Raw genomic sequence first — 13936 nt, forward strand, 5'->3', positions numbered from 1 at the left:
TTTATGTCAATCCCATAAAGTTTCACTCACAGACAGACATAAAGTGCTACTTTACGTCCATTTGTCATTCATGGTTATGTAATTTTGTCACCTATGACCCGCCCCCCCCCCCCCCACCATCCTGTTCCTTCTCATTATCCCTCTCTGTCTCTTTATCCTTTTTAAATTTCTCCTCTTCTGTTCAATTCTTCTTCATTTTCTTCTGTTTTTCAGTTTTTCTTCTCTTCTTTTTCCTTCATCTTTTCATTTTTACAATCATAACATACCATGTCAATAATCATACAAGTGCTGCTTATTGCAAAGTATACTAATAAAACTCATCCACCAGCTAGTAACTGTAGAACAGTCTGAAACACACAAAGTGAAGCCAAGTATATTTTTGATTGTTACAGAAATTACAGAGGGTGAATAATGTAACAAAGCCAGACTTAGTATTAGGCATTATAAGTTTCATAAAATCTTGACATGATTTTAAATCCATGGCAGCCTATTTTTGCAAGATTCCCAGGGATAGCACCAGCTCCAAGTTTACTGAAGTGAGATGCAAACCATCGCAATGCATAAATACACAGGCAATGCATCCGAGCGCAGACGGTCATTTTTTCGTACCAGTAATACTTATACCTCGTGAACAGAAAATGTGGGCAAAATAAAAGACTGAGCAACTGATGCTATAAAATGAGGAATATTTGCATGCATTTTAATTTCGCAAATTTCGCATAGCCAAGATTCGCAAAATTAAAATGCACGTAAAAGTTCCTGTCTACACTGTACGCATTGAATGTCAGATGCAACTCGCGAAAATTTCATGCCACGAACAAGGCTGTTGGCTCCAATTTGCAAAAATTTCATGCTGCAAAAATATCGTGTTTTACAGTAGTTCTCAGCCAATCAGTTGATTAGGATCTATATCACAATCAGTAATCACAATCACACTTGGGTCACTTTCTATCTGTTTTCTACTTTTCCTTACTTTGTTTCAGACATTTTGTTTCCTAATCTTCTATTTCTTCTCTTCTTCATGGCAAATCTCAGTCTTTTCAGCCTGTATTCTGTTTCTCTGTTATCTCTGTCTCTGTCTGATATCAGTACATCCTATGTTGTCCCTTACCAAGTGTAGAAATTTTTAGAGCTCTTTTGTTTTAAATTAAATGTTGTTGCCTTTTGTTACCTCAACCAAGTACTGGTGTTGTTGGTTTTTTGTTTGTTTGTTTGTTCTTTAGTTATACCATGCCAAGCATTTTTGTTTGATCTATCTTCATCCTCACTTAGTTTTCTTTTCCTCATATATATTCCTCATGTGTCTTTGTAAGATATGAATATTTTTCTCATCCACAATGTCCATCCCTTTTGGTTTTATTGTCACTGCATTGAGCTAGCTGACTGAATATACATCATTTCATGCTGTCAGTGCTGCAATATAGCAGATATTGGCATGTGTGATTGTGTTTTTTTTATTGTAGATGTATTTTGTTTTGAAATTGCTACATATATAAACTCATGCAAAGCACTCTCAATGATTGTGTATTTTAGCTTGTGTACATGTGGGTGTTTTTTCATATAAAGGATTATTTTGGTGCAGCTAACAGATATATATCAACAGATATGTTATGGCAGTGGTCTGATATGTATACCATTGATCGTAGATCTCATTTATGGTTTGTGGAGTCATAAGGACTAATAACTTAAGGTGCCATTGTTTTAACCCGTTGAAAACTGGTCCCAAGTATGCTCGGGCAGGTGTCTATGAGAAATGTGTGTTATAACAAAATCAGCTGGACCTCAATGGGTTAACAACACTGAACACACTTAACGTTAAGTGTTTAGCTAACAAGCTGTGCACATCACATGTGGTAAACTCACCTCTGCTCAAGAGAATAATATTAACTTCTTTGGTCTGAATACTCTTTGTTTAACATACTCTTCACAAATAAACAAGAAAATCTCACTTTCTTTAAGTGCTTATAATTGTGGTGTATATTCATAATGTCTATCTAGTTTGGATATAGCAACTTATGTACTCATCTCCTATATATTCATGAGCCTTCAGAATGAGATAGATTGTAGAACTTCAAGAAGAAAACTGCTAAAAGAGATTAAAAAGAAAATTAGTGTCAATTCACTTGATAGAATGTTGCCATGCATGATGCAAATATTCATCAAAATTCTTCTCTAGAAATACTTCCTCATAAGCAGCAACTTTGACAGTAGACCACCATCACAAATACTTTCAATTCAGACTTTGTGCAATATTTTAATGTCATTTATAGTTTTCATAAGAATTTGTCCTTTCTATATGACAAAATCATCCTCCTGCATGTATCTAGTCAAAATAGAGTTGTTGGGTTTTTTTTCTGTGAAGAAATAAAAAATGTAAATAAATGAAAAATAAATAGTAAATATATTCCTTTTTCATTGACTGGGTTAATTTCATATAAGTAAGAAAGTCTACTGGCTTCTCTCTCTAATATCTTCTTAAATCTTATTGCAGGGCACTAATTTGATGGTAATGAGCACCACTGATAATTGTGTTACAATAATTTTTGGAAGCTAGGACATAAATTCATGATTACATACTTTACATCTACTACAGAAAAGGTACTGTGAACTTTAAAGGAAAAGAAGGAGAGAGAGAGAGAGAGAGAGAGAGAGATGCGATATCTCATGATTAGATTTGAAAGTAGAATTTTGCTCCTTTCAGACACTAGGGTTACAGAATACCTATGGGATTTCATCCCATGCGAGATGTAGCTGGGAAGGTCCATTGTATGTAGCTTTGATGTTAGTGTGCAATGTTTATTGAATGTTTATAATAGCATTGTTAGAGAATAGTACTTTTCATGCATTGTAAGCATGGTACAGACAGAGCTCTGTCAGCAGCAAAGCTAGTGAGGGCGCTATTGACAAAACAGTCCCACACAGGGTAGTAACAATGACCTACACAAAGTATGTGCTTCAATTACCACTGTGGAATGATATGGCTGTGGATAGAATTATATTACAAAGAGATTTCACTTTGTGTTAATACAAGGTAATTGGGGATAAAAATACAGGGTGTAGATTTAGCTCAAGCTTGTACTGTAGATTTTTGTTATTTGTGCTATGTGAGTATTCTTCACTGAAAATTTCAAGTTCAAAATTTATACTTTCCAAATGCCTTTTGAAATTGTAGGTTTTCAGTCATATGGATATATCATGATGATTACAAATAGTAAAATTTCACTGCGAAGTATTAGTATTCACAGTCAGTGCTAGGAAATATCAAGTACGGGTTTCTAGGGGCTGAAAATGTGTCTGATCTTATCTTTTGATTATATAGTGAGAGTGAAAGGATGCTATCTTGTGTAATGTTTGCTGTATATGTCTCTAGTTAGGATTACTGATTAGAAAAGACATATCTGCCACGTAGCAAAAACGTGGACAGCTAATAATGTACAAGTATAAAGGGATTAGTAAGTTTCTAGGTCTTTACTGAAATAAGAGGAAGTCATCATCAGAGTTCCTGCCTATGAAACTCAGTACTGTGTGCAGTGCTTCGTGTGCTTTGACCTGCCTCATGTCAATATGTTTTGTTCTGTCTTATTGGTTTAATACCTGTCATATGTAAGGCATAAAACTTCAAGTTTCACTCATATGTTTACTTTGTCTCTTTTGCCTCTGAAACTTGCTTCGCAAGGATTGTTATATATAGAAAATGCAATTTTAATTTTTCTCAACACTGATAACAAGACCTATTTAAACATCTCCCCTTTTGTCACTGTTCTTTTATTTTTGCCTCCTGCAGTAACCCTATATCCTAAAAGTACCTCGCTAATCGACAATCCCCAGGTCACTAGAAGAATAATTGTCCGAGGTAACTATGGAAACAGAATTATCACTTGGTGTTCATTACCCTCGTCTGCCTGCCAAGAAGAAACCTAGAGAGAGATGTTGGCAAGAAGAGAGAAGAAGGAACATTGCCATCTGCTCCCAAATCATGGCTCTCTTCATTTCCACTCTAACTCCTCTGCCTCCTTTACCTGCTCTCATTGCTTTCCATTTCTTTTGATTTTTGAGCCTTAAGTCTCTCTAATCATCGCCAGCAATCATGACTTACTAACACCTCCAAATAATAGCAACATAGCTGACTAACCCCTGTATCAAACTTTGTAACTGCTGTCATCAAAATATGCATCACATCACTAACACTGCATATTTTTGTGTGTGGCTACATTTGAGCAGATAACCACTGAATTGAAAGATATCATCATGCATCTTTCTGTTTTGCAATTTGCTGGATATCTTGATGATGATGTGATGTTTGTGTGTTATGTGAGTGTTTGTAATTTGTGTATGTGTTTTGTTTTTGTTTTTTTGTTTTTTTTTAATAGAAAGACAACTGAAGGAGATTTGTGAATTTATTAGTATCTATTGTGGTCCTGGTATGGGATAGATTAGGTGATTTGTACATCACACTAGCTTTAATACAGTCAGATATAAAATGAATGCATTTTAACAATTTTCTGGTATATTATGATGCAAAATACAACGGAATGAAGTGAATTGTCAAGTGTTGCCAATAGCAAAAATCTTCTTATTTTATTGCATTTTTGCGTTTACTTTGCGTCCAATCTACTTCATAGAAAGTACATAAAAGGAGTGTTGGTTTCCTCTTATTTTATATAGGATATGTCATACAAGAGGTGACTGTTTGTGGTGTTTGCAGCTTGCAATTAAGGGATTGGCTTATTTTGTTGGTTACTTGACATGGTTTTAACATGGAAACATTGCCAGATCAAATGCCAAGTTGCTGATATCACTTTGTTGTCTGGTCTGTAGATTCCAGAACAAAACAAAAGTGAAGATTTTATGTAGTTGCAGATAATATTTTGATAAAAGATTACAAAGTTTGCCAGTCAAGAGTGTTTTGAAAAGATTGTAATATCGATAATATTCGGGTGAAGAACTTGTCTAATTTGATATAGGCATAGAATAGAAAACATTGATATCAAAAGCCTTTATGTTCTTCTGTGAGAATTTCAAAGACTGTATATCTTCAATGTCTAGAATTGCCATGTTCTTTCTTTTCATCTAAATATCATCCATTTCAGGAGTGAAGTTTGGAGAGAGTGCCCACTCATTGTGATCTGTCCAATTCTCACTCTTAGCCATGCTCAGTCAAGAATATAGATTTGTCTCATGATTCCATATATGTTTACATAGAGCAAGAATTTCAATGTTAACAAGCCTTCATTTTATGTATTCATATATGACCCCGTTTACAGTGCGAGGCTCGGCCGCGGCTCGGCCGCGGCCGTGCCCAGCCCCGCTTCAGTGTAAACGCGCAAAAGGCCAAATGCGAGGCCAAAATTGGCCTCGCATTTGGCCTCGCTCTGGAGGTGGTCTCGGCCGTGGCCGAGCCGCGGCCGAGCCCGGCCTTTTCTTGGTGTAAACGCAAACTGGGCCAAATGCCAATTCTAGTCTGGCTTCCAAACCCTCTGCCTGTATCTTTCACTATTCAGGATATTAACCCCCTCAACGTCGGAAACTAGTATAGTTTAAGGTGGTTTTGTCCTGCAAAGGATTCTTTCCTTCGGCAAAGGCCTTTGCCCGAACGGGGACTTCGTCGCCACGGAATTCATTTGGCAAAGGGTCTGAAAACCAGACAATACCAAATTGCATTTGTTTACAAGCAGAGCGCCACTACGACAAAATATTGAAAGGTTTGAATCAAAAGCGCGGCCGAGCCCGGCAGTGTAAACGGACAAAATTGCGCGGCCCGGCCTCGCAATTGAGGCTGGGCTCGGCCGCGGCTCGGCCCAGCCCCGCACTGTAAACGGGGTCTATGTCTATCATACTGAATATTGGTATGATGACAAGAATATATTCTCTTCATTATTACTGCACTTTGGAATATGCCACATCTAATCTGGATCTCAATGATCTGCCTACTAACAGTATTACCAGGTATTCCTTACATTCTTTCAGATCTATTATGATTCATGAAATCTTTACTTATTTTTTCATTCTTAAGAATTTTCTTTCCATTTCAATTCATGTATTCATTTATTTGTTGGACACTGCTGCATTTTACCACATTTTGCATAGCGTAGTAATTTTCACCATTTCAAAGGTCATATTTGTTGCATTTTGTTAGATTTTCCTCTCAAATTTTGAGACAAATTTAAAAGTGATGACAGCTGTCTGAAAAATAAATATCAATGTTCAGATTCATGAAATTCTTCCGTCGAGATGCTTTCATTGCAACTGATTGACAAATTGCCCTGCATCGACGTAAATAAGCACTGAATTGATCATGGCTACTTCTAAAACACTGATCAATTCAGTGCTTATTTACGTCGATGCAGGGCAATTTGTCAATCAGTTGAAATATCAATGTTCAAATTCATGAATTTCTTCCGTCGAGATGTTTTCATTGCAACTGATTGACAAATTGCCCTACATCGACGTAAATAAGCACTGAATTGATCAGTGTTTTAGTACATAGTGTACATACTAAGTTTTAGTGTACATACTAAAACACTGATCAATTCAGTGCTTATTTACGTCGATGTAGGGCAATTTGTCAATCAGTTGCAAATATCAATGTGTTTTGAAATATTCCAACACAATTCTGATCTGTTTTATTTCTGAGAAATGTGAGCAATTATGCTGTAATAATAACAGGAAAATATCATCAGAATATCTTGATAGAATTGTTAATACCAAAAAGTCCTTCAAACAACTGCAAAAAGGAGTGAAATATATAGGAAAATATCATTCAATATTGTTTTTTTATTCATTTTACAGTCAGATGATTTTCTAAGATCATTGGAGTTTCATGACATTTACACTTCTCTGAATTTCTCTACTCTTTAAGTCGAGGTCCTTTCCTTTCTATCATTTTTTTCTGCCATTTTTACTGCTACCTCTCTTGTAAAAGAGTTACATCCATGAAGAGCATTGTTCCAATAGCAGAGACTCCAACCCAAAGCACCTTCTGATCTGGAGATTCTCCCTCCTGAAACCCCTAGCAAACGGGAGACTCCAATGAGTCCAAGTTGATGTGTCAACAGTGTGCGAAGCGCGAAGTTCCTATAGGGTTCTACATGTTCCCTGGTGCTGTCTAAGGCTTATTTTTTCAACATACAATAGCAATAAGTAAGAAATCCTTTCCAACGGGAGACACAGAGCCAGGGCGGGAGAAATTAAATCTCAAGCGGGAGAACGGGAGATTTTGCAAAAATGGGTTTTCGACGGGAGATCTCCCATCGAAAACGGGAGAGTTGGAGTCTCTGCAATAGATGTTGATCAAACAGAAAGTGTTTCCGTCACAGTCAGACAGCTGTGTACATGTGTCGACACTGTGTGTTTACACACTGTAGGCCTGCAACTAGTGTGTATAAATGTGAGTGTACACATCACAGGTGTACAGTGTGTGTAAAAGTGTGTTTCCTTACTGCAGGTCCATTGGGTGTTTCAGCATGCCTTTTCACACTGTGGGTCTGTAGTGTGTATAAGTGAGCACTTATACACACAGTAGACCCACAGTGTGAAAAAGTGTGTGTTGACATTTGAAAGAAAAACATAGGTCCACAGTGTGTAAAAGTGTTTTCCTACACACCGTAACTCTGCAGCATGTAAAACCATATTAACAAACTGTAAATCCCCCATGTGTACAAAAGCTGAGATATTTTATGACCAAAATATGACTTGGACAGCTATTAATTGTGGGAACAAAGATATAAACTTTTTACACAGTTTAACAATCCTTTGGAACAGGACTTTCCTGTTTTTACCTCTGCCATCAGGTATTACCATCTACTGTTGATAACTCATTCCACTTTCATATCTACCACCCCTGTATTACTGTGTAGGTACTAGAAATACTCTATTGGTTGTGTCATTGCCAAGAATGTTGCATTCATGATTGTGCCCTGTACTCCTTTTAGTTACTATATTGGGAGCAGTAGTAGAAGTAGTATTGTGGTTTCAGTGGTAATGATGATAATAGTGATGATATAATGGTGATAATCATTATTATTGTTATTAGTGTTACTATCATTATTATTATTATTATTATTATTATTATTATTATTATTATTATTATTATTATTATTATTATTGTTATTATTATTATTATTGTTATTATTATTATTATTATTATCATTATTATCATCATCATCATCACCATCATCATCATCTTTATTATCACAATTATTATTGCTATCATTAAATTATTCAATCATATCATTGATTCCATTGGTACAAATCCGTAACAAAAAATAAGAGTAATGCCAAAGATTACAGTGGGGATGATACTGTCCAGCAGCCTCAGCACTTACAAGGTACCTCATCCATACGTTTGAACCCCTCCATTTGAAGACCATTTATGGAAGTTTATAGGTTTATAGATGCCATGAGGATGGTGGATATAGGCCTGTATTTTTCTATAAATTTATAAAGTTAGCATTGAACATTTTAATATTAGGACTTATTTTGATATCATAGGCCTTGTGATGATATCATAGGCCTTGTGATGATATCATAGGCCTTGTGATATTTATTTTTCTCATTGTAAAGGGATTAAATGTGATTTTGAAAGGTTTTCTCCCATCCAGGTAAAATGTACGAAGGAAAAGAAGTTTTATCATTTCACAGCCTTTAGGGATACACCATTAAAATGTGTTTTGAAGATATATTGTGTAGGTAAATACTGTGTAGGGGAAAGTGTCGTGTGGTTTGTAGAATAGGATGTAATGTCAGACAGGTACCAGTGAGCTGTCAGACCAGCCAAAACTTGGTTGATGTTGTCAGTATCAGATTACCTACATCTGTTGCCCTGTGAACTGTTGCTGGGCTGCCAACTTCAGCAGATTAAAAAACAACAACAACAACATACCAATGCAATGTAAAAAAAAAAATACCAAAGAAAAAGTAATGACAAAAAACAGGTTTACAAATTTGAAAAATGATTGCACATGCGAAGCAAAGTCAATGAAATGTCAAAGAAAAAAATAACATTTTAATATTGATGAAGATCAAAAGAATACTATTTATTGTAAAGGCATCCTAGTTGGCAGCTCTGCTAGTGTACACTTCAGGTGTTCCTCCTTTAAATTAGTGGAAAAGTAACAGATGACGGTATCCCTGTTATTGTATGCTGCTGAGGTGATTGCATTTTGAGCCAGTAATGTAATGTTCATTTATGCATTCATTTAGCAGGAATTTTGTCCCCAAGTAAACCAGGGACTTCAATCACTTTTTTACAGTGGAAGAAGTAGCAAAGAGGTTGCCATGGTGATTGACTGTTTCTTTCATTGTTTATTCTCCTGTCTTTCTATGGCTACAGGTGGTCCAGGCTCCAACACGGTGATCGTACTCCTCGTCATGTTCCTCTGTGTTCTTCCCGGTCTGACCCTCCTCGGCATCGTTCTCTACTGCAAGCGGGACACACTCTCCAAGATGGTGTCGAAGGGGGCCCCCAGGCAGAAGTATGTAGTCTAACCTATACTGCAGTACACTCTTCCTTACATCATTCATGTGACTTTTATTATAAGCATGCATTTCAATGTGTATTTCATTCTTGTGAAAATTTAAAGTAAACACAGTACTTCCACACTCAAGTTTAGTCAAGAAAAGTTGTCCTTGAGTAGAAATGAATGTTAACATGACAGAGTGAAACACTGCATAGCTCCAATCTGAAACTGTTACATAAGTTTCAAGGTTAAGACCAAAATGACAAAGATGGTTTAATTGAAAAATGATTAGAAAACTGTAAATGTCACAGTGTGTTGTGAGTGACATTACACCCTTTTCCTTCTCCCAGTATTACCTGTTTGAATAAAATCTTAATGTGTATTTTTTTATCTGATGTGCAGATACTCTCAATCCAGATATGGTGGCAAAGATACCAAAGCATCTAGTGCCACACCATCATCCAGTTCTGTTCCAAGCCGTCCAGCACCGGTCAAACCCACAATACAACACACCCACTTACAGGAGATGAAAGCAACATCTAACCCAAGCAGACCATCAAGACCATCAGCAGTACCACCGGTCACCATCAGACCGGCACCAAGGCCACCAGCAAGCTCCAACCGACAACCAGCCACAGCGGAGAGGCCACCATTCCAAGCACCAGGTGCTTCATCTGCTCCCAAACCCAAGGTACCACCGGCGCCGAGACCAGTGCGGCCATCCCCGGTGCCTCCAGTACCATCAACCAAGCCGCCAAGTCCAGCCAAAAGTCCCCCTGCACCAGCAGTGCCAGCTTTTCCCAAACCATCTGCAATACATTCCAGCAACAAGCCACAGTTTAGGTTGCCTCCACCAATAGACTCAGGAGACAATAAGGTGTCTGGCGGTGCCACGCCACCGCATCCACCGACTAAACCAGCACTCAGGCCTCCATCCTCTTCCAACAAGGCCCCGGGAATGCCAAGCATTCCAACAAGACCAAAACCAAATGTGAACAGAAACAACTCAAAAGCGCAAGATGAGGAATCAAAGGTTATGGAATTGAAATCCAAGTTGACCAGAGGAGAGTCGGCACCAGGTACCGACACTGTGGGAGAGGCACCAAGTAAACCCTCAGTTCCCAAAAAGCCAGTACCGCCAAAGAGACCAGCGGTACCGAACAAACCAAGAATGCCCTCATGGCCACCAGCGCCTGTCAAACAGGACCCAGTTGTATGACGACAAACTTGATATGTGAATCTTTTTTGCAAAAACTTTTAACTAAACTCTTGATCGGTACTGAACTCTAGTATGTAATTTAGTTCATAAGTCATTTATTGTGATTTTGATCATGTCTCTAATGTCATTGGTTTTAATGTACATCAGTGACTGCCGTGTGTGTGTATGAGGGAAGGGGGGCTATGTTCTTTCATGAATGTGTAATTACATTGTACTGGTTGGCCTACCTGCTATTCGATGATTATACCAGTGAAATCAATGAGAAATACGGTGTGTTTTTAAATTTAACCACATACAATGAGTTGGGGGTTTTCTTTGTCATGGTTTGCAAACGACAACAAAACAAGAAGTTGCAGTCCTACTTCCCTCTATGAAATGTTTCCCGTAAAGTAGATCTTTAAATCTAAAAGCAGTTACCAGAACTGCCTGTAATGTTCTATTGAAGTGGTGAGATCTGAAATACTCTGTGAGAAGAAGCAAACCTCTTCTCAAGGTCAAAACGGATTTTCTGAGATGCAAGGTATCAAAATCCTCCCTTATTTTTAGTGACTTCGAGACCAAGAGACAATCTTTGGCTTGAAGTACAATTTGCCATATTTTAGATAAACTAAGGCCTGAAAATGTGATGATAACTTGCAGAAGCTGCTTTTTTGCCCTTTTCAGCAAGGGAAAATTAGTATTTTTATTGTCTATCTGGCGTCATTACATACAAGGACAATAATATGTAGGCAGGCAGAGAGAAATTTACAGAAATTTCTTTCATAGTTGTATGTAAACTGCATAAGTTACATTCTCCATACCTTCATGGCTGATTTATTTTCTTGACTTTGATTTGTCTCACTAAAGTAAAACCTTGCATAGATAGAGACAATTTGACCTTCACTCATCCTGACCAAATAATATAAATTTGTGATGCGTGCATAATATATGTTTCAGCTTCCCTTTATATGGATGACATGGACAATGCTTGGATGCTAAATGCTTGCAGATACATTGTTCCAAATTGTTGATATTGTTTGTTTGATACCAAAAGTGCAAAACTTTGTTGCTGTGTTCTGTTGTTATAAAGTTTCCGTAAGTACTGTATATGCCATATATTTAGTGAGTCTAAATTTTCATGAATCAGGACTTCCCAACAGATTCATGAGTTGTTAAATTTGCATTTGTGGAGCACAGTAATAAACAAAGAAATGTATGCATACACATCACATTCATGTCAGGGTCAATGTTGTCACATGTTAAAAAAAAACAAACCACAAAATATATGGCATATACAGTATAATGTACAAAATTTAGCCTACTCTCCTGTCTTGTCAAGTGTAATGCACAAACTTTAGCCTTTTCTCCAGTCTTCTAAAGTGTAATGTACAAATATGAGCCTTTTATCCTAAGCTTTGTGAAGACTTTCCTTGCTGGTCAGGGTATTACAGTTATGTTTTGTTGCTTTTGTCTCTGTTTGTTTGCTTATTAAGCCGTGCCATCTCTGTGTGATAGTATTTGTTGTGGATGGAGAAATAGGTCACAGGAACTCTTGCTGCTTAGCTTTTCATTTTTTATTGTTTCATGAACTTAAGTAGCAAAAGGGACCCATTCCATGAGGTAAGAGAGCCAGTTATTTCTGAACAGCTGACACAAATTCTCTGCCACATTGTTGTAATATTGCATTTTGCTGGTTACTCTCTTCTAAGGTTGGGTTTGCGAGAATATAAGGCTTTCATAATCCTCTGATATAAGCTCTCTCTTTTTTTTTAGACAATTAAGAATTAATGATCCACTTTAAATAATGAAAATGTCTATCTTGAAGATGAAACCACATGAACTTGTTGGATTTATCATGTGTTCAGTTGTCAAATAGTCAATCTTAAAAGTTTGATGGCTTAAGTGCATCAGGAGTATACTGGAGTTGCCATCAATCTATTAAGATAAGTCTGTTGATATGTTCCTTTAATTTGAAGAAATTTATAGTAGGTCCACATGGACAATATTTTTTTTTTGTCTATTGAAATAGATTTGTGTATCTATACACAATGGCTACTGATCTCAAAATCACTATTATTATTAGTGACCATTTTACCTTCTCAGGGCAAACATTAACCATCCACTTTACATACACACACACCCAGACTTATCTTCTTCTTGCAAAAGAGAAAAAAAAATAAATGCTACTGCTGTAACAGTAGTTGATGCATTTAATGGGTAATGTTTTCTTTAACCTGTTGATGACTAGTCCCAAATATACTTGGGCAGATGTCTATGGGAAATGTGTGTTATAGTGAAATCAGCCCTTCCTCAATGGGTTAAGGCAGTGGCATGAAAATATGATAATATAGAAAACCAAACTGCTGCCCTATAATATTTTGTAAGATAAGAATGTGATAGAAAAAATTAGGTTTGATGCTGCAAAAAAAAAAAAAAAGTTTGCCAAGGGGAGATACTTTGCTTTTTAAGTCCTTCAAGGTCTTTTTTCCTCACTACTGAGGAAGACCAAGTTCAGTTATATAAATTTTACTTTGAAAAAATATGTATATAATTATCATTTTCTTATTTATATCTCCATATCATTACTATTTTAAAAGAAAGAAAGAAGAAGAAGAATGTTTCGAGTTTTCATTTTTGTGGTCCATCATCTCCTCACAGTTGAAAATGTGTACAGTGATATAATAGTGTATCTCTGTCACTAGTTATCTATAAATGAAACATGTCTCTATGACTTCCAGAATGAGACTAGAGCCTGGGACAAGACTATCTCACTTGGTAGAATGATACCCCCTGCTGCTGATGAAGAAGTCTTTCTTTTGAAGAATTTATAGAATTTACCATTTACAGACTCTGGAAACAATCTGTACAAATTGGTAAATCATTGGTTGATGTCACTAGTTTTCAATTCTGTCTTTCGATATGTTGTATAACATTATTGATTTACCAAAAATAGCCCAGCAGATCGGCATTTATGGGTGCAGGAGATGGCCTCAGTCCCACGTGCTGATTATGATGTATGTAATGAGATATTGACTGCTCTAACATCATGTATTTGGTAGGTGTGGACTGTATCTGCAGAGTGTCTCAATCTGTATTTCTGGCTGATTGATTTAACCCATTTTCTACATGGAGCTGATGTACATTATGTAAAGCCTTTAGGGATTTGAGAATCTGACAGGGAACAGCTTAAGGAAATGATATCACGTTTCTATACATAGGACAGCAAATGTGTGTGTCAATCAAATATAGCTTTCAGTGGATAGTCTATGGTTCTTAAACC

At 36.8% G+C, this 13936-nt stretch overlaps 1 protein-coding gene across 1 annotated transcript in view; it reads left to right on the plus strand.

Moving 5' to 3' along the window:
• Positions 1 to 12639, plus strand: part of LOC139733917 (zinc metalloproteinase-disintegrin-like MTP8) — a 118997-nt gene extending 106358 nt beyond the window's left edge. Inside the window, exons 19-21 of the mRNA XM_071644731.1 lie at positions 3785 to 3853; positions 9332 to 9473; positions 9861 to 12639. Of these exons, the coding sequence (XP_071500832.1) occupies positions 3785 to 3853; positions 9332 to 9473; positions 9861 to 10677 (1028 nt within the window). The 3' untranslated portion in view covers positions 10678 to 12639. The remainder of the gene's footprint in view (positions 1 to 3784; positions 3854 to 9331; positions 9474 to 9860) is intronic.
• The last annotated feature ends 1297 nt before the right edge of the window (positions 12640 to 13936 follow it).

This window comes from Diadema antillarum, unplaced genomic scaffold (genome assembly GCF_040938485.1).
Source record: "Diadema antillarum isolate AM-2024a unplaced genomic scaffold, OU_Dant_1.0 seq00000503_RagTag, whole genome shotgun sequence".
Lineage (NCBI taxonomy): Eukaryota > Metazoa > Echinodermata > Echinoidea > Diadematoida > Diadematidae > Diadema > Diadema antillarum.